Source organism: Saimiri boliviensis, chromosome 1 (assembly GCF_048565385.1).
Source record: "Saimiri boliviensis isolate mSaiBol1 chromosome 1, mSaiBol1.pri, whole genome shotgun sequence".
In the NCBI taxonomy this organism is placed as follows: Eukaryota; Metazoa; Chordata; class Mammalia; order Primates; family Cebidae; genus Saimiri; species Saimiri boliviensis.
Genome location: NC_133449.1, coordinates 178,141,178 through 178,167,997, shown reverse-complemented (window position 1 = coordinate 178,167,997; position 26,820 = coordinate 178,141,178). Strand labels below are relative to the sequence as shown.

The following is a 26,820-nucleotide window of genomic DNA, read 5'->3' as shown; positions in this document are numbered from 1 at the left end:
TAAAGATGCAGTGCTACTTTTACTTCGGACTGCTTCATAGCTGAGGGGTCACCAGTCATAGCCACGGCCTCAGCTGGCTTCCTGCTATGTAATGCGAGCAGAGTAGGAGCATCATCCTTCCTTTCCAAAGAGGATCCTGAGTTTCAGGGAGGGCAGTGACATGCCCCAGGTTCCTCGCCCCAGTCCCGGTATGAGCCAGTCAAACCCAGAGCTGCAAGGCCTATGCCCAGGCTATACAAAGGCAATAGCCTGGCACAGGGGAGGAGAGTCTGCCCAGCAGCTGTGCTAATATTCCCTCGGAGCTGGGCTGGGGTTGAGGTCTGCCTCGGGCTGGGCTCATGCTGCATGCTGTCTTTCTTTGCAGTGGAATCTGGTGTGCGAGGACGACTGGAAGGTGCCTCTCACAACCTCCCTGTTCTTCGTAGGGGTGCTCCTTGGCTCCTTTGTGTCTGGGCAGCTGTCAGACAGGTAAGGATGTGGGAGGGGAGGAAGGTGGGATGGCATCTCTTGTCAATCACTGCCTATCTTGGGATTGGACTGAATTCAGGGTCTACCCAGAGACAGGGAGGACCCTCAGGACACTGAGTCCGTGAAAGGAGGAGCCCTAACGTCTCTTAATCACCCTGTTCTCAGTCCCCTTCGCCTGGACACACTTTTGTTCCATTCTCCCAGCCTCATACTCCTAGGGCTTTGGCGGATTGTGGGGAGGGGCCACTGACCCCACTGGTCAGTGGGGTCCTCATACCAGAGACTCCTTGACAAAACATGATGCTGCCATCACCATTGCCCTCCCTGCTCCACCACCATGTCAGGGACAGGGGTGGATGGCACAGGATCTGTCTGCTAGGACAGCCAGCAACCAGACAGTGAGCCTTCACATGCACTGCTGCTGTGCGTTGGGCCCTGGTTGGGCACTGGGGCCATGGAGCTGATGCTGGCTCTGGGCCTCATAGAGCTTACAGGCCTGAGGAGGCAGCATCACAGCACTGGGAGACAGTGTTCCACAGGCCCCTGGATGTGCTGTGGTGACCAGTGCAGGAAGGTGGGAATGCTAAATGGCAGTGCTGGGGAAAGCTTTCCAGCTCAAGCCAACAGCCAGAGACCTGAATTTGGAGAATGGGGCAGAAGAGGCTGTGCTGCTCATACCTGTGCTCCAGTCTACCCACTGGTCACTACCAGAATGTGAAGGTAACAAACCAGCTGCAGTGTCTAGACACTGCTGAAAGCTACATCTTTCCACAAAGCAGTGGTTTGCAATTTTGTTTGCACACTGCTTGTTTGGGAAACTCCAAAATTCTAATACCGAAACTGTATCCCAAAATCTTGGGAGGTGGGGTGCTGGTATCAGGTTTTTTTGTTGTTGTTGTTTGTTTGTTTTTTGAGACAGAGTTTTGCTCTTGTTACCCAGGCTGGATTGCAATGATGCGATCTCAGCTCACCGCAACCTCTGCCTCCTGGGTTCAAGCAATTCTCCTGCCTCAGCCTCCCAAGTAGCTGGGACTACAGGTGCGCACCACCATGCCCAGCTAATTTTTGTATTTTTAGTAGAGATGGGGTTTCACCATGTTGACCACGATGGTCTCAATCTCTTGACTTCGTGATCCACCTGCCTTGGCCTCCCAAAATGCTGGGATTATAGGGGTGAGCCGCTGCACCTGGCAGGCATCAGTATTTTTTCAGGCTCTCCAGGTGATTCCAAGTGCAGCCAAGATTGAAAACCACTTGCCAAGTGATTCTTAGTTCTGGATTTACAGAAGTTTCATGTTGCTGATTCAAGAAATATCTGCAATCTGTGCTGTACTCACTTTCCAGAAATGTGCTGGCAGCATCCATCTCTGGCTCCTTCTAAAAAGCATATTTCCACATGGTCCTTGCATACTCAGTTCCATGCTTTTGAGGCATAGTGACTCCACAGGAAACTGAGACTCTCAAAGCTATCTCCAGAGCAGACAGATGCCTGAGACCTCACCAAGGAGGAAGATGAGATGATGTGACAGGGGAAAAAGTCTGCCAAGGCCCTGAAAAAACACTAAGTCTGCATTGATGCCTGACTCAGGGCTTGCAACATACCTTGGCAACCTACACCTCTCATGTTTTGTATTAAACTGCATTTTCTAGGTTTGGCAGGAAGAATGTTCTCTTCGCAACCATGGCTGTACAAACTGGCTTCAGCTTCCTGCAGATTTTCTCCATCAGCTGGGAGATGTTCACTGTGTTATTTGTCATCGTGGGCATGGGCCAGATCTCCAACTATGTGGTGGCTTTCATACTAGGTAGGAATGGCTTCTGGGACACGGGGTTCCTCCCTCCAACCCTCTGAAAGGCCCAGAAACAGGAAATATTGGGCCATTGGGCCGTGCTTCCGAAGCCCTTGAATATATATGTGTGTTGGGATGGAGCTGTAGCTGTAGCTCTTGGAGCAAGTCACTCATAGAGACTTGCTCACAGGAACTTGTGAGCCCTGAAATATGGTGGAGGAGGAGAAGAGCTGGAGCCATTGAGAACCAGATGCACAATAGCCAAGACACATTCTCAGGAGCACAGGGCTTGAGAGAGGCACAGAGGAGGACATTTTAAGGGAAGGGCAGCCTGAGGATGTCTGATCTGAGCTTTGCAGGCTTGAGAATTCTTCCTGGTGGCCTGTGAAGGAATTTATGGTAGTCACTGTGGCCAGTACACAGCTGAAGAGGCTCATGCCAGACAGGGGGAGTTCAGTGCCAGCCGGTCATCACTGGGCCCATCTGGTCTCACCCTGAGTCACAGCCCACCCCAGAGCCTATCAGCTAAGCACAGGACAAGCCTCCCTGCACTGATAGCAGCCCCATCTCCTGTCAGGCTGCACAAGGAAGACACATCAGCTACAAGGTCACTAGGAGGTCCCTGGGGCCCTCTGCAGGGCCCTTTTCCTGGGAAGGAGTGAGGTGAGCTCTGGACAAGTTGGTCAGGGTCATCCACAGGAGTGAGAGCCCCCAGTGTGTTTTCTGAGCACAGCAAATGGGCAAATGAGAGAAGCAGAGGCGAGGGGTATTTCTGGGACAGGAGACACAAATTCCCATTATCTCTAGGGTGACAATATATTCTAGCTTGCTCATACCATCTCAGTTTGTCTCTATTGTCATAATGTCATTATTAATAACGCCCCTTTAACAGAAGTCTAACGATTCTTCTTGCCCCAAAAGTCTGAATCTGGTTAGGTGACTCTGATTGCTTTTTAAGAGTCTGGAGGACTAATTGGCTTTGGAGATGCTGTGCTCTCTTAGTTGAAGGTGTGTACACCCTCCATCGGGCTGCCAGGATGGAATTATTCCACCTCCATTCCTCTATATGTGAAGAGCCCCATGCCATGGGCTCAGCCTCAGTGTCTGCAGAGGGGAGGAGGGAGGAGAGAAGGAGGGAAGAACATGCTGGAGCCACATGGTCCCAGCAGATAGCATACTCTTCAGTAGGCCCCAGCAGGAGGAAGCTGCTCCCCTTCCTGCAGGGGGAAGGAGAGGGGCAAGATTTTCTTGAAGTTCATTTGTAAAGAGGCATAGGGAGCTTCAGGCCAGGGATGTTGGAAACTGGAGGTTGGAGGATCTTAGGACAGAAATTGCAATCTCCTAGTCCCCAGTGGCTCCAAGATCACAGGGCAAAGCCTACTGTCTGCATATTTGAAGTCCCCAGAATCCATCTTCTGTGTCATGATCCTCCCTAAACCTGAAAACCCCAACATGTAGCTCTGCTAGGGCTAGACACATATCAAAAACCAAACAGGCCTCCCCAAAACAGAGGACTGTGACCAGCAGGCTCATATCCCAGGAAGACCTGAATGACCACCTGGAACAGAAGGGCAGGGAGTCATGGTGAAGCCAGAGAAGCTCCATCTATGGGAATGGGACCAAGGTGGGACTTGTACCAGGTGGTGGCATCCCCAGTTCTACAGAATGGGCAGCATTGAGATCTGCCTTTTCAGTGGCACAGGGTGCTTCTGGGGCCTCCAAGCCTCCCCTATGCGAGTGGGTGAGGCAAGGAGAGCATACTCCAGACTTCCTACAGGAAAGCGCTGCCCTACCTGCCCTGACACTATCATCTACTCTCCTCCCAGCTCCCCATGCTACGTGTGGTCTCACATGCAAGGTGGAGAAGGGGAAGAGGGCCAAGGAGAAAGTAAGGTCATGGAAGATCAGTCAAGTCAGCAGTCGGTAGGTGAAACCCTAGGTGCAGCAATCTTGCTATCAGCCAGGATCTCGGCTGCTCAGGGCTTGCTATCAGCCTGGGGCCAGGCCTTCTGTAGGGTGCTCTGGGAACCTCTTCAGTGGTAGTTTTACTCCATTGTGCTCTGCAGGAAATTACTGGCTTTTGTGTCCTTGTATGAGACTCGTGTTGGATTCTCAGAGTGTCCCTGAAAATTAGCCTGCTCTGGAGTGGCTGACTCCCCAGTCAGTGTCTGGGATTGGCGGACACAGCGGAAAGGCAGGATGGCTGCTGGCTTTCCTACAGTGCAGCAGCGCTCTCTGGTGTTTCTGGGATAAAATTGCTGAATTCCAGGTTGTATTTGACTAAAATAAACCAAAAACTGGGGTCTGGGCTGAGGAGTTCTGTAGGTGCCTTCGCTTCTGCCCTCTGGCCCTAAGGAAGGGTTGGCAAAGCTCTGCAGTGATCATTTCACATTAATTTGGGAAGCCAAATTACTCCCACTGTCAAGGCGGTGCAGAAATGAGTCCTTTTTTTGTGCTGCTTTTTAAAAATGATCAAGCCTGCCAGAGTCACAGCAGACTAGAAAAGGGAAAGAAAGAACAGTGCTACCCAATTCAGCATAAAGCAGACATGCCTGGAAGTGATGGTGGTGCCAGAATGACACTGGTTTAAGAGGAAATGACCACTCGGGACCAAGGACACCAACCCTACCCACACTTCAGCTCCCCTCACAATCTCCTACTGTTGCCCAGAAATAATGCCCTCCACCTGTCAATAGCCTTCTGGGTAGAATGCCATCAGTATCCTCCCTTATCCCCCATAACTAGTTGCTTAAACACAAAAAGTTACCTGCCTCCTCTTTTGACTGATTCATTAATTCCGTATTTTTTAATACTTCTAACAGCCTCCATGTGACATTTCTTTGGGCATGCTGAACCATTTAAAGCCTTGCTTCCTCTGACATCTAGAGGTTTCTCCTTTTGATAGGTGTGTAAACGATGGCATCTTCCTTTACAACTCTGGCTACTAGGAAGCTCAGGCAAGTCTGGAATTTAATTACATCAATGATGCAGCTTTTACCAGCCACATATTTGTTTTTTTACCGTTTTTAAATGGAAAAGTTGAAATATAATTTTGTCTTAGCCTGTTTGGGATGCCGTAACAAAATCCTGTAGACTGGGTGGTTTAAATGACCAAAATTTATTTTCCACAGTTCTGGAGGATGGAAGTCCAAGATCAAAGTGCCAGCAGGGTTGGTGTTTAGTGAGGGTTCTCCCCTTGGGTTGCAGACGGTTGCCTTCTCCCTAAGTGCTCACATGGTCTTTCCTCTGTACAAGTGCTCAGAGAGAGGAAAAGCAAGAAAGAGAAAGCAAGCCATGGAGAGCTCACTATCTGATATCTCTTCTTATAAGGACACTAATCCTATATCCTATCAGGTCAAGGGCTACAATGTATGAATACAGGAGAGACACAAACATTCAATCCATGACAGATTTGCATACCATGATATTCATACTTTTAAAGTGTAGAGTTCAGTGGTTTTTAGTAAATTCACAAAATTGTACACCCATCAACACTATCTAATGCCTCATCACCCCAAAAAGAAACCCTTTACCCATTAGTAGTCATTTCCCTCTTCCCTTCACCCCTGGCAATCACTAGTTTACTTTCTGCCTTTAATGGATTTCCCTATTCTGCATGTTTGATATGAACAGAATCATATAATATGTGGCCTTTGGGACTGAATTCACTCATTTTGAAGGTTGATCCATGTTATAGCATGAATTAGTATTCCACAGATGAAGACAACACATTTTGGCCATCCATTCATCAGTCATTGACTGTCTGGGAGTTTCTACTCTGGGGCTGTTATGAATAATGCTATGAACATTGGAGAATAAGTTTTTAGTGGAAATATATTTTTAATTATCTTGGGTATATACTTAGGAGTGGAAATGCTGGGTCCTATGGTGATTCTATGTTTAACCTTTTGAGGAACTGCCAAACTATTTTCAAAGTAGTCAGCTGCGTAGTTTTGTTCTTTTCACCAAGGCACAACTTTTACTTTTCTGTATATCTTACTTTAATGTTACCATTATTTTATTGTGTTTAAATCTGAAGTTGCCTCAAAATCTCCAAGAGATGAGCTGGCATATAAATACATAAATACATACATGATGCAGAAATTTTCTAGCATGCCTTATTTGCATTGTACCATGAGAAGGAAGGACCGTGGGGACCCAGGGAAGAGTAAGAACTCACTCCTGTCTATTCACAAGAAGCTCACTGCCTGGTTGTGGAGAGGGAGCCAACGTAGTTGTCACTGTGGACATGGGGACATGGGTCATGGGAGTAGGGCACATATCATTGCTGGGTATACACAAAGATAGGAAAGGTTACTTTTGACTAGAGTGATCGGTGCAGAGAGAGGAGAAGCCTGAGCAGGAGAACATCTATTAAGTCCTGAGCATTTTCTGGGAAGCAGAGGGGTTCTGCTGTCTTCCACTGGGCCTAATTGGATCAAAGGCATTGTACTTTCCATTATTCCCCTGAATGTAGCACATTTCAACTGCTTGACCAGGATAAAGAATAACTATTGCTGAACACCTGCCACATGCCAGATACCCTCCTAGTCACTTTACATATGTGATCTCAGTCTTCATAATAATATCTCCATGAAAGAGATATTATTATTATCACAGTTACTCTAGCAGCAAGTTAGTACCAAGAAACCCAGGCTCTCCTCGTGCCAGATAGAGGACACTCCTAGCCCAGGGTTCCTGGGTCTTACCTCATATGCTGGCAGCTGCACTACAGTCTCATTTCTTGAGCTGGGGTCTACTGAGGGCCTCTGTTGGTCATTTATGAAGGTTCATGTCCTGCCTCTGTGTGAAATGGGCCCAGTGGTTCCAGAGGCAGGTACTGCTCTATGTGGAAGGGAGCCTGGCCCTCTCTGAGTCACTACCTCTTGGAGAGTGCTCAGATTCAGGTGGGTGTGACAGTTGGTAAGCAATACTGCTTGGGCTGTCCTGGCCCTCATCCTAGCTAGGTTATGTCCCTTTGGCTTAGATGTCAAAATTTCACTCTCAGGAGACACTCAGAGGCCCAGCCAGACCAAGACCAACCAGGCTTTGCACTAGAAGCAAAGCAGGCAGAGGAGGCTGATGGAGCAGAGGAGGCCGGGACAGGGATCCCCAGTCAGCACAGCAGGAGTCACTACTGTCATCTGTCTCACTGCTACATGGAAAGCTCGTGACATCTGCAGGCCATAAAAGATCTGCGTAATCAGGCTCCTTTCCTAGCATTCCTCAGAGGGGACTGGCTGGCCTCTAGCGACAAGCTCAGGAAGGGAAAATGCAAATCCACTTCTGAAAGGGGGATAAGGAGTGCAGATCACCTGAATTCAAAAGTTCAAGACCAGCCTGGCCAACATGGCAAAACCCAGTTTCTACTAAAAATACAAAACTAGCCAGGCGTGGTGGCTAGTGCCTATGGTCCCAGCTACTTGGGAGGCTGAGGCAGAAAAATCACTTGAACCCAGGAGGCAGAGGTTGCAGTGAACTGAGATTACACCACTGCATTCCGGCCTGGGCGACAGAGCACAACTGTCTCCAAGAAAAAAAAAAGAAAGAAAGAAAGAAAGAAAACTGAAAAAATGAAAGCACGATAGGGCCTTACCCACCTCCCCTCATGTCTCTACTGGAATCTCAGTTGAAGAACTACTTTATAGGGCCAAGGCTTGCCTCCAGTAATTTTTTTGCTTGGAAGGTAGACCAGTATACATAGAACAAATAAGGCTTAAATCCTGGTGCACCATCTATTACGTGCATGAATTTAGGCAACTGGCTTTAACTCTGAAGTCTCAGTTAATTATGTGTAAAACAGAAGGAATATTAGGGTTTGGGGGGGGGTTGGTTTTGTTTGTTTGTTTTTGGGACAGAGTTTCACTCTTGTTGCCCAGGCCCGAGTGCAATGGTGTGATCTCAGCTCATTGCAACCTCTACCTCCTGGGTTCAAATGCTTCTCCTGTCTCAGCCTCCCAAGTAACTGGGATTACAGGCATGTGCCACCACGCTTGGCTAATTTTTTGTATTTTTAGTAGAGATAGGGTTTCATCATATTGGTCAGGCTGGTCTCAAACTCCTGACCTCAGCTGATCCTCCTGGCTCAGCCTCCCAAAGTGCTGGAATTACAGGTGTGAGCCACCATGCCCAGCCTGGAATATTAGTTTTTATATAACTGGTATGAAAGATCAAAGAGATAATATACATAAACCCTTAGCCTGGAACCTGTCTCAAAGTACTTACTCAAAAAAAAAAAAAAAAAAAAAAGCTATCTGTGAAGATGGTGATCCTGTTTAAGGAAGGGTGACTGCCTAAAAGGCAGAGAGCAGAAAGTAGGGCTAAAAAGGAATTATTTCCATTTGTACCATCCATGCTGCCCACAGGAAGGCAAAGAGACAGACCTACAAAGCCTCTGTCCCCAGCATGCACTCTGCAAAGTTACATAACTCTGTTCTGGTCTGAGTCTCACGTTTAGAGAGGGAGATTATCCAGGAACCCAGGGGTATAACTTCTCTTTTCTTAACAATGTCACAACGGTAGGAGAAAGCTTCCCTGCCCTCACAATTCTACAAAATTCTCACTTGATCCTATGCACTTTCTCTTTTCCAAAATCACACCCTCTGCTGCTTCACTTCTGAATCGCTGCTTAGGAATAAAGCACCCTCTATTTATTTCCACATCACAATCATAGCCAAAGGGTTTAGAAACCAGTGCATAGCAGAAAGGTCACTAATGAGGTAAGAAAAGACCCGAAAATCACACTCATGATCCTCAAAGAAGTCGGGCCCTATGCTTGGAAATGCGTTTCTAGGCTGAGCAATGCTCTGGGTGATTAGGGCAACTGTCTGTAACATGGTATGCAGAAGGCACAAAGTACTGGCTGTTTCTGTCAGTCTGGCTTTTTTAAATGGCCTCTTGAGAGGGACCCACTGAGACAGATCTCTCAGTTATGAACAGTGAGAGAGAATGAGTGGGGTGGGATGGGCACAGGTAGGTGGTAAAATGAGAAACCAGTTAAAGTAGTAATTTTGCTGCTTCTCTGGAATTAGCCCTTAATCCTTTAGCCTGTGCCCAGAGCATATAAACATGATTGAGAAAATCTCTCTTGAAAGCCAATCATGAATGACCTTTGAATTATCTGTTTTGTATCTTCTGAGCCACTTCTTCTCTGTAGTGTGGGCAGATTCCCAACAAAAAGCAGAGTCGTTGCCATTGGTCAAATCTCCACCCCAAGGGTAGAGAACCAAGGGCAGACTCTGTGGAAAGTGGCTGGAGCTCCATGACAAGAGAAGGAGCTTTGTTCTGGGACTCCCCAGTCTCCAAGGGACAGGCAATGATTCTGGAATGCCAAGTAATCCACTATGGTACTGAGCAGAGCAGAGGCCAACAGTCATCTGCATGTCTTTTCCCAAAAAGCAGTGCCCACACTGAGCAGTCATGGGCCTTTGTGCTGTTCTGGGAAAACTCTGTGGAGTTCACTGGGTGTGTAGCCAGGTCCAGGGCTGCTGCCTGCAGGGGCAGCAGAACAGCTCCTGCTTTTCTTTCCTTGGTCCAAAAGGACTGTGTCTGCCTGGGTTGATCTCTAGGTACAGCATGGCTGCAGGGAATTCAGTCCTGGGTGCTGAAGGCCTGCTCTGTGCACCTCCAGAGCCAGCTGACTCCAACTGATTTCTCAGGGCTCAGGCATGGGTAAGTGTGTCCTGATGTCTTAGAAACAGTGAACTCTCCACTGCCTCCTGATGGGCCAGTGTCCATTTATTTACAGTTCAGAAATGTGGGAAAGGCTACACACACCGTGACCCCACACAGCCCTTCAGAAGAGCCACTGCTTGTCTCCTGAAATGCTCTCTCTGTTTCTCGTGTTGGGGCTTATTTTGGAAATGTGGCATTCTCAGAAGGGATTAGCTCTTGGAGCTGGCATGATATTTCTATGATATAGAATGGCCTTAAAAAAAAAAAAAACTGGCTGGGCATGGTGGCTCATGGCTGTAATCCCAGCACTTTGAGAAGCCAAGCCAGGTGGATCATTTGAGATCAGGAGTTCAAGACCAGCCTGGCCAACATGGCAAAACCCTGTCTCTACAAAAAATACAAAAATTAGGGCCGGGCGCGGTGGCTCAAGCCTGTAATCCCAGCACTTTGGGAGGCCGAGGCGGGTGGATCACGAGATCAAGAGATCGAGACCATCCTGGTCAACACGGTGAAACCCCGTCTCTACTAAAAATATAAAAAATTAGCTGGGCATGGTGGCACGTGCCTGTAATCCCAGCTACTCAGGAGGCTGAGGCAGGAGAATTGCCTGAACCCAGGAGGCAGAGGTTGCGGTGAGCCGAGATCGCCCCATTGCACTCCAGCCTGGGTAACAAGAGCGAAACTCCTTCTCAAAAAAAAAAAAAATTAGCCAGGCATGGTGGTATGTGCCTGTAGTCCCAGCTAGTCGGAAGGCTGAGGTGGGACGGTCACTTGAACCCAGGAGGCGGAGGTTGCAGTGAGCCAAGATCTCACCACTACAATCCAGCCTGGGCAACAAAGGGAGACTTCGTCTCAAAAAAATAAAATAAAATAAATAAATCTATGGCTTCTTTAAAATCTCATGGAAATTCACCCTTCTATAAGTTGCCAAGTCTCAGATAACTTCCCACCTTTATCCACCCTGACCATGCCTGCTCTGGGCCATGAGGCAAATGCCTTTTCCCTTTTCTAAGTGATGATAGTTTGAACTCTACCTGCCACATAATGATAGAAAAAGCAAATATTAAAATGAGTTAAAATGCTAATACTCCTCCCTTGTTTTGAACAGGAACAGAAATTCTTGGCAAGTCAGTTCGTATTATATTCTCTACGTTAGGAGTATGCACATTTTTTGCAGTTGGCTATATGCTGCTGCCACTGTTTGCTTACCTCATCAGAGACTGGCGGATGCTGCTGCTGGCGCTGACGGTGCCGGGGGTGCTGTGTGTCCCGCTGTGGTGGTGAGTGTAACTCGTCCCCAGACAGGCCCTCTGCTGCGAGTCAGCACACCTGGAACACACCTGGAGCCTGGTGCTGACCTAGCTTGGGCTCACATGACCTCCATGGAACTCATGGAGGCCAGCTTCCAAGCTGGGAGAGTTTTCGCCTCATTGTGGGTGGGCCTGTGTGCTGGAGTTTGAGTCTCCATTGTCCTGCAAAGCACAGTTCTTGGGATTCTGGTCTCTTCCTTGACTCCAGCCACTCTTGTTTGTTGTTACTTGTCGTTTGTGAAGCTAGTGGTGTTGAGTTTTGTTGTTTTTAACTCTGCCCCCTCCTCTGCTCTTTTGCCACTTTTCTCTCTCTAGAAATATCTCTCTCTATTCAACTAATGTAATTCTTCAAGCTTCCCTATCATATAATGATTAGCATCTATGATAGGGAAGCCTATTTATTAGCACTTATGATAGTGTGCCTATGTATCTGCTATGTCCTAAAGAGTGAGAAAATTACTTTTATTTAATAAATTGTTAGAGAAATGTTCTCTCCCCCCACAACCTCTCAACTCAGTTTCAACACAACAGTTAAAGGAATAACAAAGTTCAAAGATTCTGGCCTCAGTCTTGCCCAATATGACTATCTGGGAGATTTCAGGTGAAAGAACAGATTAAAAATAATGGAATAAGGTATCACACATACTCTTTTTTGGGGGATTTCCCATTTCTTTGCTTTTTCATATTTAAGCAAGAGGAAAGGGGATTTCTTCCATTTGTGGGTCTGGTTAGGTCTCTCTCTCATTCTCTCTCTCTCTCTCTCTCTCTCTCTCATTAATTCTTCTTGGTTTGATTTCATTATATTTGATTTCAAAGTCAAATCTCCCAGCACTGACTAGTTTTACCAGACTGCATGATTTCTACCTGCTTACACATAACACAAGCTTCTCTGATCATTTTTTGGAACTCACAATTTAGACTAGACTTCATGGTTGCCCTGTCCTTTGGATACCTCCTGACTGGGAAACTGTTTAGGCCTTTATCTTACTGCAGCTGTTAGGCAGTCATAGAGGTTGACAGGCAGGCCACCTTAGCCCTGTCTTACCAGACACCACAGGTCAGGTGGGCTCACTTCATGAGAATACAAGCCCCTGTATTCTCATGACCTCTCAGAGTGCTACAATTTACCAGTGCAAATTCTTAGCATGAAATGCGCAGGGGGAGTTGACAGAGAGTTTGTTAAAGGTTAGGTATTATTCTGACTTGCAACATTCCTCTGGAACCCTGTCTGAGGACCAGAAAACCCAGTCTGAGGAGCAATAAATAAGGGCTGGCCATTATCTACACAGCTGTGCCTCCAAGGAAAGCAACCCAGATTTACAAGAGCAGAGCGATGTTCTGAATGAGAGTAATTATCGTCCTCATCATCTATCCTTCTCTCCACAACTCCCTTGCTAACTAAATTTATTGGAAAAGATGTTGGTGACCAGAAGTTCTCTCAAGATGCAAGACAATATTATTCAAAGGTTCTTTTCTGCCTCTTCAGTTGAATGATTTTAATAAACTATGTTTTCTGGCTCCAATTGTCATTTTGACCTAAGAGACCAGTACTTTCAAAATGTTATAATTAGCCAGGCATGGTGGTTCACACCTGTAATCCCAGCACTTTGGGAGGCCAAAGTGGGAGGATTACTTTAGCCCAAGAGTTCAAAACCAGCCTGGGCAACATGGCAAAACCCTGTGTATACTAAAAATAAAAAATTATCTGGGTGCAATGGTGAGCGCCTGTAGTCCCAGCTACTTAGGAGGCAGAGGTGGGATGATCTCTTGAGCCTGGGAGTTCGAGATTACAGTGAGCTATATGATCATGCCATTGAACTTCAGCCTGGATAGAATAAGATGCTATCTCAAAAAGAAAGTTATAATCAATCATATTAGTGTATGATTTTATCAGAGAGAAAAAGAGAGAGAGAGAATAACAATATAAGGCCCCTGATGGGCTGAACAGAGGTTAGTAGGGATGGGATCTTTCCCTTGGGACCAAATGTCACAGTGAGGAATGAACAGCTCTAATCTGTTAACCCTCCAGAGTCAGCATCCAGAATTTCTAGCAGAGAAGGTCCATCCCACAGGGAGCCGGCTCACTCTGCCCTAAGGAAAACTGTTTTTTCTGTTCCCCAGGGGCCAGTCCCTGAGTGCCCCTGGCTGTGGGCACACTATACCAGGGACAGGACTTGCCCCAGACAGAGGCCAGCCCAGGACCAGCACTGACAGAGTGCTCCCCCTGAACATTTAACAGTGGTCTTATTATTCTTCCATAAAAGAAAATAGCTTTCTTTTGAACATCTCATCCTTGCTGGTGGGGCTTCCCAAAGCGATGCTCATCAGTCTAGTGGTTGGAGTATGGCGGATGCTTAGAGCTGACATGGACCCTTGCTGCCTGCTCAGTATGAGGCAAGCTCTCCAGCAGCACCTCATTCCTGTTTAGTCTGAATTAAATCTAGAGATCATAGTGTGCAACCACATTTGGCATTCCACTGACTTTTGAAATTATCAGCTAGATCTGAGATTTTGTGTACCATAAAAAATCAAAGCAATTCAAAATTAGAGATACCAGTGGCCCTCAGTTCAGCGGGCTAGAAATGGGAAGGAAACCTACATAGACCTACTGCTCATGGTTTGGGGAACTTTTTACGTCCCAAGTTTCCTTTAAAAGGATTGGCAGTAAGTGGCCACAGGTGTGAATGGAGTATGTGTATAGAGATTGGCGCTGGGGTAGGGAAGCAGGCCATAGATGCAAGGTGAGGAAATCTATGCAATTTCTAGCCAATTAAACATTAAGAATCTGAGGCCAATGCTCTGTAGGAAAAAAAGGTAGGATATTTCTAAGCATTATCTGGTTGGGAAAAGATACTGGCCCAAAGTAGAAGCATCCATGAGGTGTATTGTGGCTGTGTAGTAAGATCTCTAATTCTGTACTAATACAGTAGCCACCAGCCACATGCAGCTATTTAAATTAAAATTAATTAAAAGTAAATAAAATTAAAGTTTTATTTCTTCATCACATTAGCTCAGTAACTACATGTGGTTAGTGGCTGCTGTCTTAGCACAGATATAGAACATTTCAGAAGTTTCTATTGGACAGCATAGATCTAATTACTGAAAGTCAGTGACCTAACATCATCGTAGTTCCTATAAGGACCAACTAAAGGCATATTCTGAAAAATGCAAACTAGGCTAATTTTTCAACTCATGTACTAGTAAGCTGGAGAGGGGAACTGCTAGTTGGTCATTTGTTTTGCTCTGAGCTAGTTTCCAGTGTGGCTTTGGGGCCAATTAATTATAGGAGGGTTCTGTGTCTGCTACTTATAATTTGTTTTCTAGGCTAAGTAAGTACAGATGCTCTTCGACTTATGATGGAGTTACATCCCAATAAGCTCACTGTAAATTGAGACTATTCTAGGTCAATACTCCTAACCTACTGAGGTAGGAGGCCAGACATGACTCCAGAAGCAGAGCTTGGACACCGGACACCACCAGCTAAAATAGAGCTGGGGTGGAAGCTGCTTTCCATAAGACACACTTATCAGTGTGCCCTGTCAGTTTACCATTGCCATGACAACACTCAGGCATTATTGCCCCTTTCCATGGCAATGACCCAATGAGCCAAAAGTTGCTACTCTTTCCCTAGAAATTTCTGCATGAACTGCCCTTTCATCTACATGTAATTAAAAGTAGTTATAAATATGAGTGTGAAACTGCCCTGAACTGCTACTCTCTGCCTGTGGGGTAACCCCGCTCTGTAGGAGTAGTCACAGAGCTGTAATGCTGCCTCTCCAATAAAGCTGTTTTCTTCTACATCCAGTTTGCCCTTGATTCCTTTCCTGGGCAAAGCCAAGAACCCTCATGGGCCAAACCCCACTATGGGGCTTGCCTGCCTTGCATCCCTACCAAATATCATAGCTCAGCCTGGCCTACCTTAAACATGCTGAGAACACTTACATTAGCCTATAGTTGGGCAAAATCTTCTAACACAAAACCTATTTTACAATTAAGTATTGAATATTTCCTGTAATTTATTAAATACTGTACTGAAGCCGGGCGCGGTGGCTCAAGCCTGTAATCCCAGCACTTTGGGAGGCCGAAGCGGGTGGATCACGAGGTCAAGAGATCGAGACCATCCTGGTCAACATGGTGAAACCCCGTCTCTATTAAAAATACAAAAATTAGCTGGGCATGGTGGCGCGTGCCTGTAATCCCAGCTACTTAGGAGGCTGAGGCAGGAGAATTGCCTGAACCCGGGAGGCAGAGGTTGCGGTGAGCCAAGATCGCGCCATTGCACTCCAGCCTGGGTAACAAGAGCGAAACTCCGTCTCAAAAAAAAAAAAAAAATACTGTACTGAAAGTAAAAAACAAAACTTTGAGTACCTATACATGCAAGTATAAGTACTCAAAGTAAGGTTTCTACTAAATGCTTATTACTTTTCTCCTATAATAGAAAAATCATAAGTCGAACCATCCTAAGTTAGGGACCATCTGTACTGACAATAGGTAAGGAAAATGAGAGCTGACAGGAAAATGGCTAAAATATATTGAGAAATAAAAATTAGGAAAGAATAGAAGTCCTATTTTTTGCAACTGTGTTTGAGCATCAGTTATAAATGGAAACAGACTATGTAATTTAACTTTTAGACATTTTTTTAAAAAGACAACATTTGGACTCATCTCCCAAAAACTGCTTTGGGCACTCGCTGATCTGGGAATCTGCTGAAAGCTAAGGGGACCTCACACAGGCGGTTATCAGTGCCCTCACTTTCTCTCTCGACTAAAGGAAAAGATCAAGAATACAGGTGCCCTGGCCATCCTTTTCCCAATAAACTGTGAACATCACCAGCTGGGACACCAGCAATTCTCCTTAGGATGGACCCACTGCAAAGACAGTCTCTTCTCGAGGGGACCTATAGTCTAGTAGCTATGTTTCTTTTATGAGCCACACTGGCTATAAGTTTTGGATGAACTTCTCCAGATACCCTGGCTCAGACATGCCCACAGTTAATGTTACCACTTAGAGTCTGGTCCTGGTCTCAAGCACAACTGATGATCAGTCTTACAATTTGATTGGAAGTTTGAAACTTGAAGGTGCTTTTATTTATATTTCTATGCTCCAACAGAAATCTTATGTGGACTCCCTTTAAAAAGACAAACTAGAATTTTACAAAATTTAAACTATCTGGGGAAAACTCAGATTTAATAGTATTCAACTCTGCTGTTGTGAAAAATTATTAAATATTAAAAATAAATTATAGGTTCATTCCTGAATCTCCCCGGTGGCTGATATCCCAGAGAAGATTTAGAGAGGCTGAAGATATCATACAAAAAGCTGCAAAAATGAACAACATAGCAGTACCAGCAGTGATATTTGATTCTATGGAGGTAAGCATTTGCTGATGTTTCTTCTTAGATCAGCGATGCATTCTTGATTTTATGAAATTTAACTTAATTCAATATTTGTTAAGTGCTCACTATGTACCAGGCCTTGCACTAGGCCTTATGAACACAATCATGATTAAATTCTAAGATAAAATCCACCTTAAAGGGCTGTTTATAAGAATTAAATGCAATAATGTTTATAAACTGTTTAGCAAATAGCAAGCGTTCATTAAATATTAGTTTCCTTTATTTTGCAAGTTTATCATTGACATTCTATTGGCATTGCTCCGAACCACTGACACAGCTATGTACTGATGATTTTTAAATGCCAAGATTAAGTAGAAAAATATGTTTCAGAGCTAGTCCACCCTGGGTTCTCCACTGTACCCTAATCTTACAACAGACTGCTGAAGAAGCTATGCCTGTCTTTAGTCTCACTCTGTGTCATGTCTAGAACCTTAAGGCCTGAAAGCATAGGCTTAAGGATTCATCCTTGAAAGCTGGTGGCCACAGGAAAAGCTGATATTCAATGGAAGCAGCCACACTTCCTGACAGTTCGTGAGGACGTGCAGTGTGCCATGCCCTGTGCTGGCTCCTAAAGGAAATAAGAAAAATAAGACACAGCTCCAATTCTAAAAGAACAGAGAATGTAACTAAGATGGGCAAGAGAATTAAATGAAAACATAAAGAATGGCATAGGAGCCGGGCGCGGTGGCTCAAGCCTGTAATCCCAGCACTTTGGGAGGCCGAGGCGGGTGGATCACGAGGTCGAGAGATCGAGACTATCCTGGTCAACATGGTGAAACTCCGTCTCTACTAAAAATATAAAAAATTAGCTGGGCATGGTGGTGCGTGCCTGTAATCCCAGCTACTCAAGAGGCTGAGGCAGGAGAATTGCCTGAACCCAGGAGGCGGAGGTTGCGGTGAGCCGAGATCGTGCCATTGCACTCCAGCCTGGGTAACAAGAGTGAAACTCCATCTCAAAAAAAAAAAAAAAAAAAAAGAATGGCCTAGGGAGGAAATGATAATTATCCAAGTGGAGACGCTGTGTGCCAGCAATTCAGAGGAAGAGAGCAGGGTGGCCCATAAGCAGGTCCAAGCCAGAGAGGACAGCAGGACACTTAAATGAGTGGAGAGTATGGGGCAGGGCATTCCTGGCTAGGAGATGGGTAGGGGACTGCTCAGGACACCTAAAGAAGACTATGGTGGCTTCAGTGGCATTATACATGCCCCACACCAAAGCAGGTAGTGCAGAAAGTAGAACTCTATGGAGGATGGTGGGCATGCCACTGCTCACCTTGAGGGCTTCTCCAATCCCTGGCCTTCAGGACTTTTTCCAGAAGCAGATACTCTGGCTATGGCTAGAGGCTTAGAGTGGCCCTGAACTCAAGCTTTCAGAAGACTGCCAGGACAAAACATCCCTTAATTCTTTGCCCTTCAAATCTAGAAGTCAATTTCAAGTCTTAGTCAATTTAAATGGATAAAACAACAACACTGGGAGTGTCTAACACTTCTGCCCTTCGGGGCTGTGCTGGGTGTTTATTGGTATTTATCAGCTACATGTCCTGATTCCTATCTGTGAATCTAACAGTCTAGTTGTAGGGATCCACCTATATGGATGAAAGCAATCATAAAATAGATAAGAGATACACAGTTATGGACAGATAAGAATATAGTCCAATGTTGAAACACATGTTTCCGACAGTGCCTTAATATATCATTTTATACATACACACACACACACACATACACATGCACATATATGTGTGTATATATGTATATGTGTGTATATACATATATATGAATAACATACGTATATTCACACACATACATATACATACATACATGTATGTATTATATATGTATATACATATGTATATATATTCACACACATACATATATACACACACACACATACATACATATATATGTATGTGTGTGGCTGATTTCAGTGAGCTGAGATTGTGCCACTGCACTCCAGCCTGGGTCACAGAGCAAGACTTCATCTGAAAAAACAAAGAAACAAACAAAAAACATGTATGTATGTATGTATGTATGTATGTATATATGTATGTGTGTATATACAGATGTACATATATTCATATATATGTATATATATGTATGTATGTATATATATACACATACCTTTTTTTTTTTGAGTCTTGCTGTGTTGCCCAGGTTGGAGTGCAGTCATGTGATTACAGCTCACTATAGCCTCAACCTTCCAGGCTCAAGCAGTCCTCCCACCGCAACCTCCCAAGCTAGGACTACAGGCACATGCCACCACACCCAGCTAACTTCATGTATTTTTTTTGTAGACATAGGACTTCACTATCTTGCCCAGGCTGGTCTCAAACTCCTAAGCGCAAGCAATTCTCCCACCTTAGCCTCCCAAAGTGCTAAGATTACAGGTGTGAGCCACCATTCTCAGCCTGACAGCACCTTCTCTCTTCCTACCATGATGCACATCTAGCCTCAATTGAACAAACCCATTGAGGGAAAAAAAAGGCTTGCGCTTTCCTGAGGCCCGGTCATCTCCTCTGCTCACCTCCCATAGGATCCTCTTTAGGAGGATCTGTAGAGCCCTGTGCCAGCAAATGCAGCCTATTTAGAATGATATTGAAGAGCCTACCAAATGCCAGGCACTATGGTCTGCTCATTTAATGCTCATGCATTTTCTTCAAAAGAAAAAACTAACGCACAACAAAGTTAAGTAACTTGCCCAGGATCACACAGATGTTAAACTGAGATTTGGAACCTAGTTCTCCCAGGTATCAAAGTACATTCTCTTAAAAACTGTGATTTTTCACTTCATGTTAGAGGCAGTGGCATTAACTTGGACAGGAAAAGATATACAGTATTGTCTTAGAAAGCAGTCTTGAGCACCCTGGCTTCAGAAGAAGCACCTTCAACCTGCTCCTGGTACCTGATCCAAAGACATTTTGGTGGCTCCACTGATGCCAAGGACAACCACTGGATAGAAGGATATTCTTGTTCTGAGGTTTCCAATCCTGGCTGCTCATCGCAATCACCCAAGTGCTTTAAGAATACAGATTCTCAGGCCTCTGTATAAAAGAGTCAAAGTAGGCAAGCCCAGGGAGGGACCTGACAATCTGCATTTGAGAAGGGCCCCATGGAACCACCAAGTGTTAGCACAGGCCTGGTCCACAGGTCCTGTCTGTGTGTACCATCCCAGAACCCTCCAAGATGATGTATTTCCCACTAGTTTATGCAGTGGCTTTGCTTTGTTGTAATACCAGGGTTATTCTGCTGGGGGCATGTTCTGGGGCTCTACAATCCAAATAGTGCAGGAGAGAAAAGGCAATGTGGCTGTGGGCTGTGTAAGTGTCTGATTATTCCTAGAAAGAAGGAGAGCACCCACTGTCAAGGCAGACCTGGCACTCTCACTTCTTCATAACAGAAACTCCTCCATCAGTCTCTTACTGTGCATGCCACAGTCACCAAGTCCTGGTATTTCATCCCCTAGAGATTCCCTACCTCTAGGGGGAAGTTAGAGCCTAATAACTTTTTTGTTAGTTTCAATTCTACTGAGCTTGGTTACCTTGATTCATAACTCATGGCAAGTTCCTATCAGCAAATTAAAAGTAAAAGAATAGGCCGGGTCTGGTGGCTCACGCCTGTAATCCCAGCACTTTGGGAGGCTGAGGTGGATGGATCACCTGAAGTCAAGAGTTTGAGACAAGCCTGCCAACATTGTGAAACCCCATCTCTACTAAAAATACAAAAAATTCACCAGATATGGTGGTGCCTGCCTGTAATTCCAGCTACTCAGGAAGCTGAGGCAGGAAAATCACTTGAACCTGGGAGGCAGAGGTTGCAGTGAGCTGAGATTGTGCCACTACACTCCAGCCTGGGTGACACAGCAAGACTCCATCTCAAAAAACAAACAAAAACCAGAGAAGTGTAAAAAGCAGAGGTGGCCTCAAGGAAGGGACTACATGGCCCTACCCTTCAATAGACATTCCTGAGGATCACAGATCAGTGTGGTAAAGGTCATCCATAGTGATGACTGTCAATCAGAAAAAGGCTGTGTTAACCAATAGTCTTTGTGTAATGAGACAGGGGAAGGGGTGTCATATATTTAAAAGGTTTCTGTTTAAAATGGGCTACAAACATTTTAAAGCGTCAGAATAAGCGTCATATATGTAGATGCCCTATCGCCTCCAATTCCCACACTTCTAAGCATAGTCAGGGTGAAGTGAGAGTTGCATGCATATGTTTTCTCCATGCATCATAGCCAAAGATACTTTCTTACCACCTCTTAATCTCATGGTTATTTCCATTATTTTAGTTACAGGAGCTAAATACCCTGAAGCAGCAAAAAGCTTTCATTACGGACCTGTTCAGAACTCAGAATATTGCCATAATGACCATTATGTCTTTGCTGCTATGGTAAGTAGTAAGTAACCTGGAAATGCAGACATCCAGCATGTAAGTATGCAACTGATTTTCTTTGACTCAGAGTAACATTATGGCAACACCTGGGTTTTCCTGAGGAAAAATTAAGATTATAAAGTTCTAAATTATTTTGAAATGCCTCGATTCAGTTCATGGGACTGGATGCTGAAAAAATGTCACTGGCTGCAGTGGCTCACACCTGTAATCCCAGCATTTTGAGAGGCTGAGGTAGGCAGGAGTTTGAGATCAGTCTGGCCAACATGTTGAAACCCTGTCTCTACTAAAAATACAAAAAATAGCCTGGCATGGTGGCACGTATCTGTAATCCCAGCTATTCGGGAGGCTGAGGCAGGATAATCACTTGAACCCAGGAGGCAGAGGTTGCAGTGAGCCTAGATTGTGCTACTGCACTCCAGCCTTGGCAGCAGGGCAACACTCTATTTAAAAAAAAAAAAAAAAAAAAAAAAAGTAAGAAAAGAAAGAAAGAAAAAGAAAAAGAAAGGCACAGGGAACAGTATTTAAGCCTGCAGTACTGGGGCCCAAAGGGAAAGCATTCCCCTCTCCTAAAGTTATGGGATTGAGATATCATTGATGTCCCTGGGTAAGTGTTCCCTCCCCACCAAAAATTGTGAGATTAAGACTACTGATATCCCTGGTGCCTGAGGCAGAGATACTAATTCAGCTCCTGCTCCTAAAACTGACCTGGCAATTGAACAGTGAGGCTACAATAACCTAGATCCCCACTATGTGGATTGGAGTCTTGATAAGCTTTTTACACTTGCCAATAGCAAACTAACAAGTGGCTTTAAGGCACAGAAATAATGAATTGGCTTTATAGATTAGATTTAATAATTAATCTGCCAAGAAAAAAAGAGAAAGGAAAAAAGAAAATTCCTACTCTTGATGGCAGTGCACACGTGCACACACGCGCGTGCACACGTGCACACACGCGCGTGCGCGCGCGCACACACACACACACACCCCATCTCTGGATGCTCCTAATTTACATGGAGATGCCTACCTGAACTGTTTCCTCTCTGCCTTGATTGAAGTTCCAGTTTACACATACACATACACAAAAGATGATCATCAAAACTGGTAGATTGAAGCTGCAGCTAGTCTAAGCTTACTATTATTATTATTATTATTACTATTACTATTATTATTATTAAAGATGGGGTTTTACCATGATGACCAGGCTGGTCTTGAACTCCTGACCTCAGGTGATCTACCCATCTCGGCCTCCCAAAGTGGTAGGATTACAGGCGTGAGCCACTGCGCCCGGCCAGTCTAAGCTTATTTTTAAGAGCCATCCTACTTGGCAATTAGAAGAGATCGGTGACAAAACTTATGCCTCTGAATTAAGCAAGTGTGTCCCAGCTACATGACCTTCTTAGTTCTTACATTTCAGCATGTATCTCTGATGCAAATGTTCTTAGGTAATAGTGCTATTAAGCTAATAAAAAATTAGTCACTAGTTCTATCTAAGCTGCTTCAATTACTTGCTAAATGGGAAAATCACTAAGATCCCTTGAGCAGTAAAGTTTAATTATTTGCCTTTTTTTTATGAATTGGTCCTTACGGTTATCTGATTTGGGTCTAGCATGTATAAAAAGATCCATCAGTGTTTCTGAAAGCATTTTTCAAATATCCTCTGCTTCTAGGTCATGTTAATAATAAGCAAATTTCTATACAGGGGCGTCTGCATAGTGCAGTTGTAACAGAAACGCAGATTCAGTCACTCACAGCTTGCAGCGTCCAATTAACAAGAGCAAGGTCTGATGTAAGGAAAGTGACTTTTTATTCCAAAGCTAGCTTGGGGGGAAGGGTATCAGCTTCCTGCCTGAAGGGTACCGCTTCTCTTTTTGGAGAAGAAAGCAGGCACTTTGGCCGGGCGCGGTGGCTCAAGCCTGTAATCCCAGCACTTTGGGAGGCCGAGGCGGGTGGATCACGAGGTCAAGAGATCGAGACCATCCCGGTCAACATGGTGAAACCCCGTCTCTACTAAAAATACAAAAAATTAGCTGGGCATGGTGGCGCGTGCCTGTAATCCCAGCTACTCAGGAGGCTGAGGCAGGAGAATTGCTTGAATCTAGGAGATGGAGGTTGTGGTGAGCCGAGATCGTGCCATTGCACTCCAGCCTGGGTAACAAGAGCGAAACTCCGTCTCAAAAAAAAAAAAAAAAAAAGAAAGCAGGCACTTTTAAAAGGCAGGGGAGGACACAAGCAGGTGAGGGGTCCCAGTGTTAGCTTGTTACCTTATCTACTAGGCAGATGAGTTGGTGCCTCCATGGGCAGAAATAGGCTGTACATATGGCCAAAAATTCTAGCACGCACACTTTGGGTTGGAAATGGACTGTTATATCTCGAGGAAATCTCCTAGGGGGTGAGAGTCCCGCTCTGGAGCTTCTAAAAACATTGTTAGATAAACTTGCCCTGCAGGGAGTGTCCAGTGAAAAGGAGGTTAAAAGGCACTTCTAGGGCCTGGCGCAGTGGCTCATGCCTGTAATCCCAACACTGTGGGAGGCCTTATCTACTGGGCAGTTGAGTAGGTGCTTTCATGGGCAGAAATAGTTTGTATAGGTGGCCAAAAACTCTAGCAGGTACTCTTTGGGTTGGAAATTGACTGTTATCTCTTGAGGAAATCTCCCAGGGAGTGAGAGTTCCACTCTTGAGCTTCTAAGTACATAGATAAACTTGCCCTGCACAGAGTGTCCAGTGAAGAGAGGGTTAAAAGGCACTTCTAGGGCCAGGCGCAGTGGCTCACGCCTGTAATCACAGCACTTTGGGAGGCCAAGGTGGGGGGATCATGAGGTCAGGAGATCGAGACCATCCTGGCCAACATGGTGAAACCCTGTCTCTACTAAAAATACAAAAAAATTAGCTGGGCGTGGTAGCGCACGTCTGTAGTCCTAGCTACTTGGGAGGCTAAGGCAGGAGAATTGCTCGAACCCAGGAGGTAGAGATTGCAGTGAGCCGAGATTGTGACACTCCACTACAGCCTGGGTAACAGTGTAAGACTCTTCATCTCAAAAACAAAACAAAACAAAAACAAAGGCACTTCTAAAGGGCAAGTAGAAACTAGGGAAAAGGAGGAATGAGAAAAGAAGAAAGAGAGAATAAACTATCTCTTAGAAAAAATGAGGGTACTCAGTTACATAGTAATTTTTTCCACAGGGAAGCTTTTTTTTTTTTTTTTTTTTTTTTTGAGATGGGGTCTGGGGTCCTGCTCTGTCACTCAGGCTGGAGTACAATGGTGCGATCTTGGCTCACTGCAACCTTTGCTTCCTGAGTTCAAGCAATTCTGTCTCAGCCTCCCAAGTAGCTGGGATTACAGGTGCATACCACCATGCCCAGCTAATTCGTATTTTTTAGTAGAGACGGGGTTTCACCATGTTGGCCAGGCTGGTCTCAAACTCCTGACTTCAGGTGATTTGTCTGCCTCAGTCTCCCAAAGTGCTGGGATTTCAGGTGTGAGCCACCACGCCCAGCCCACAGAGAAGCTTCTACATGGAAGTTAACTATAATGACAGGATGTACAGGCTGCACTCTGATACTTGGAAGCATTAAGGGACATTCCTCTTTTGCCTAAAGAGAATTAGAATTTACTCTAAGTGGATCCCACAGTATGACCCTTGTATCTTCTTTTTAGTTAAAGAATGAAATCTGGATTTTATGTTCACTGATGTGACTAATAGTTTTTCTTCAAATAATAGCTCTAAGAGATTGAGGAGGCACAAACTATTCAGGAAATAGGAAAACTTGAAATCAACTAACTGAGAAAAGGTATTGTTGAATTTGGTATATATCTAGACTAGCAATGTCCAATAAAACTTTCTGCAGTGATGGAAATGTTTTATATCTATGTTGTTCAGTGTAGCAACCACTAGCTACACTTGACTATTAAGAACTTGAAGTTCTTTAATAGTCAAGTGTAGCTAGTGGTTGCTAGTGTAACTAAGGAAATGAATTTGTAATTTTATTTAATTTTATCTTATTTAAATTTAAATAGCCAATGAGGGTAGTGGCTACTTATTGGACAGCAAGATATAGACAATTTCTTGACCATCATAAAACCTTAGAGAGATTCACACCATTCCATTGTCATTTTTACCTTTTTCTTTCAGGATGCTGACCTCAGTGGGTTACTTTGCTCTGTCTCTGGATGCTCCTAATTTACATGGAGATGCCTACCTGAACTGTTTCCTCTCTGCCTTGATTGAAGTTCCAGCTTACATTATGGCCTGGCTGCTACTGCGAACCCTGCCCAGGCGTTATATCATAGCTGCGGTACTGTTCTGGGGAGGAGGTGTACTTCTCTTCATTCAACTGGTACCTGCAGGTAAGAAGTTAACCAAGATGAACAGCTTACCAGAAATGACCCACATATTGACTAGGCTGCTTCTGAGTCACTGCTCCCTGTTTATTGAGCCTTTACATCATAAGCTATTCATAAGTCAATCGGACAGGTGATTGTTCACTACGTATGCTGTTTCCTGTGTTCAACAAATAGAAGAGACAGCCCTGGAGAAGCAGAAAGCACCAAAGAGGAAGAGTAACTCTCCTAGTCATCCCCTTCACAGAAAGACTCACCTAAAATCTCCCTTTGAGTCACAGTCATGATTCCGAATTTCTGGCTACTGTCAAACCTTTCCCCTGGGTGTATATTTAAGTATTACAGTGAGTAGAACATGTTGGTTTCAGGATACACTCAGTGGTTTTCTGGTCTTAATCTTTAAGCAGTGAAATAGTGCAAAAAAGGATATATGCTTCCCTATTTCCCTTGTGTCTGACGTTCTCATAATATTAAAATGTCAATAAATTATTGATAGTAATAGAAATACACATTTCTTAATAATAAGATAGATAATAACAGGATAGAAAGGATTGGCCCTCCTCTTTGAAGATAAAACTTAACTATATTAACATGCTAATAGCTTACCATGAAACTGTTGTAACAAATAAAAGACAAGTGGACAAAGGTCACTGAATGCACTAATGACCTAGAATAACAGTAGAACAAAGTACAAAGCCACCCTTCACACTCTTTGTCCATGCCCAAGTATTAGGACATTTGAAGAGAAAAGACTATTTGGGAATACATTTATGTTAATAAAAGCATTCCCACTGAAGCAAAAAGGACAGCAAAAACAACTGAGATAAGAAAATATCACTTCTAAAAGCACCCTTGTTTACACTAGGTCTCTTTTCCAGATTATTACTTCTTGTCTATTGGTCTGGTCATGCTGGGAAAATTTGGGATCACCTCTGCTTTCTCCATGCTGTATGTCTTTACTGCTGAGCTCTACCCAACCCTGGTCAGGAACATGGCGGTGGGGGTCACATCCATGGCCTCCAGAGTGGGCAGCATCATTGCCCCCTACTTCGTTTATCTCGGTGAGCTGCATCTTGTCCATTTATCCTTCATTTAAATTAGTTTTCAATATAAAATATTTTCATTGTGAAAACTCCAAATAGCATAGAATGTTCTGGAAAAAAGTACAAGTTCACCTCTCCTCTCCCAGGAGGAGCCCTAGAAAGCCAACACAAACTGTTTGGTGAGTAGCCCTACAGACATTTTGTTTTGCACAACATCATGTACACATATTTTGCAATATCTATTAAATTTTTTAATGCCATGGACAAAGATGAAGCATGAGGGGTGGCGGCTATATAAGTTTTTGAACACACAAGCAGGCCAGGCATGGTGGCTCACACCTGTAATCCCAGAACTTTGGCAGGCAGACCACCTGAGACCAGGAGTTGGAGACCAGCCTGGCCAACATGGT

The 26,820-nt window shown here is 44.7% G+C and overlaps 1 protein-coding gene and 1 long non-coding RNA gene across 5 annotated transcripts in view; one reads left to right on the top strand and one right to left on the bottom strand.

Moving 5' to 3' along the window:
* Window positions 1-26,820, top strand: part of SLC22A4 (solute carrier family 22 member 4) — a 51,101-nt gene that overhangs the window by 17,280 nt on the left and 7,001 nt on the right. For 2 of the 4 annotated variants that reach the window (XM_039472969.2, XM_074381643.1), the window contains exons 2-8: window positions 365-468; window positions 2,119-2,273; window positions 11,041-11,212; window positions 16,489-16,615; window positions 20,925-21,025; window positions 25,159-25,373; window positions 26,246-26,428. In XM_039472969.2, the coding sequence (XP_039328903.2) occupies window positions 365-468; window positions 2,119-2,273; window positions 11,041-11,212; window positions 16,489-16,615; window positions 20,925-21,025; window positions 25,159-25,373; window positions 26,246-26,428 (1,057 nt within the window). Of the gene's footprint in view, window positions 1-364; window positions 469-2,118; window positions 2,274-11,040; window positions 11,213-16,488; window positions 16,616-20,924; window positions 21,026-25,158; window positions 25,374-26,232; window positions 26,429-26,820 lie in introns of those variants that run through there. The other 2 variants (XM_074381648.1, XM_074381653.1) reach the window with 2 other exon arrangements.
* The window catches only part of LOC120365365 (uncharacterized), a 39,021-nt gene continuing 37,480 nt past the window's right edge, over window positions 25,280-26,820 (bottom strand). The window contains exon 3 of the long non-coding RNA XR_005580321.2: window positions 25,280-25,367. This is a non-coding gene — a long non-coding RNA (uncharacterized LOC120365365). The remainder of the gene's footprint in view (window positions 25,368-26,820) is intronic.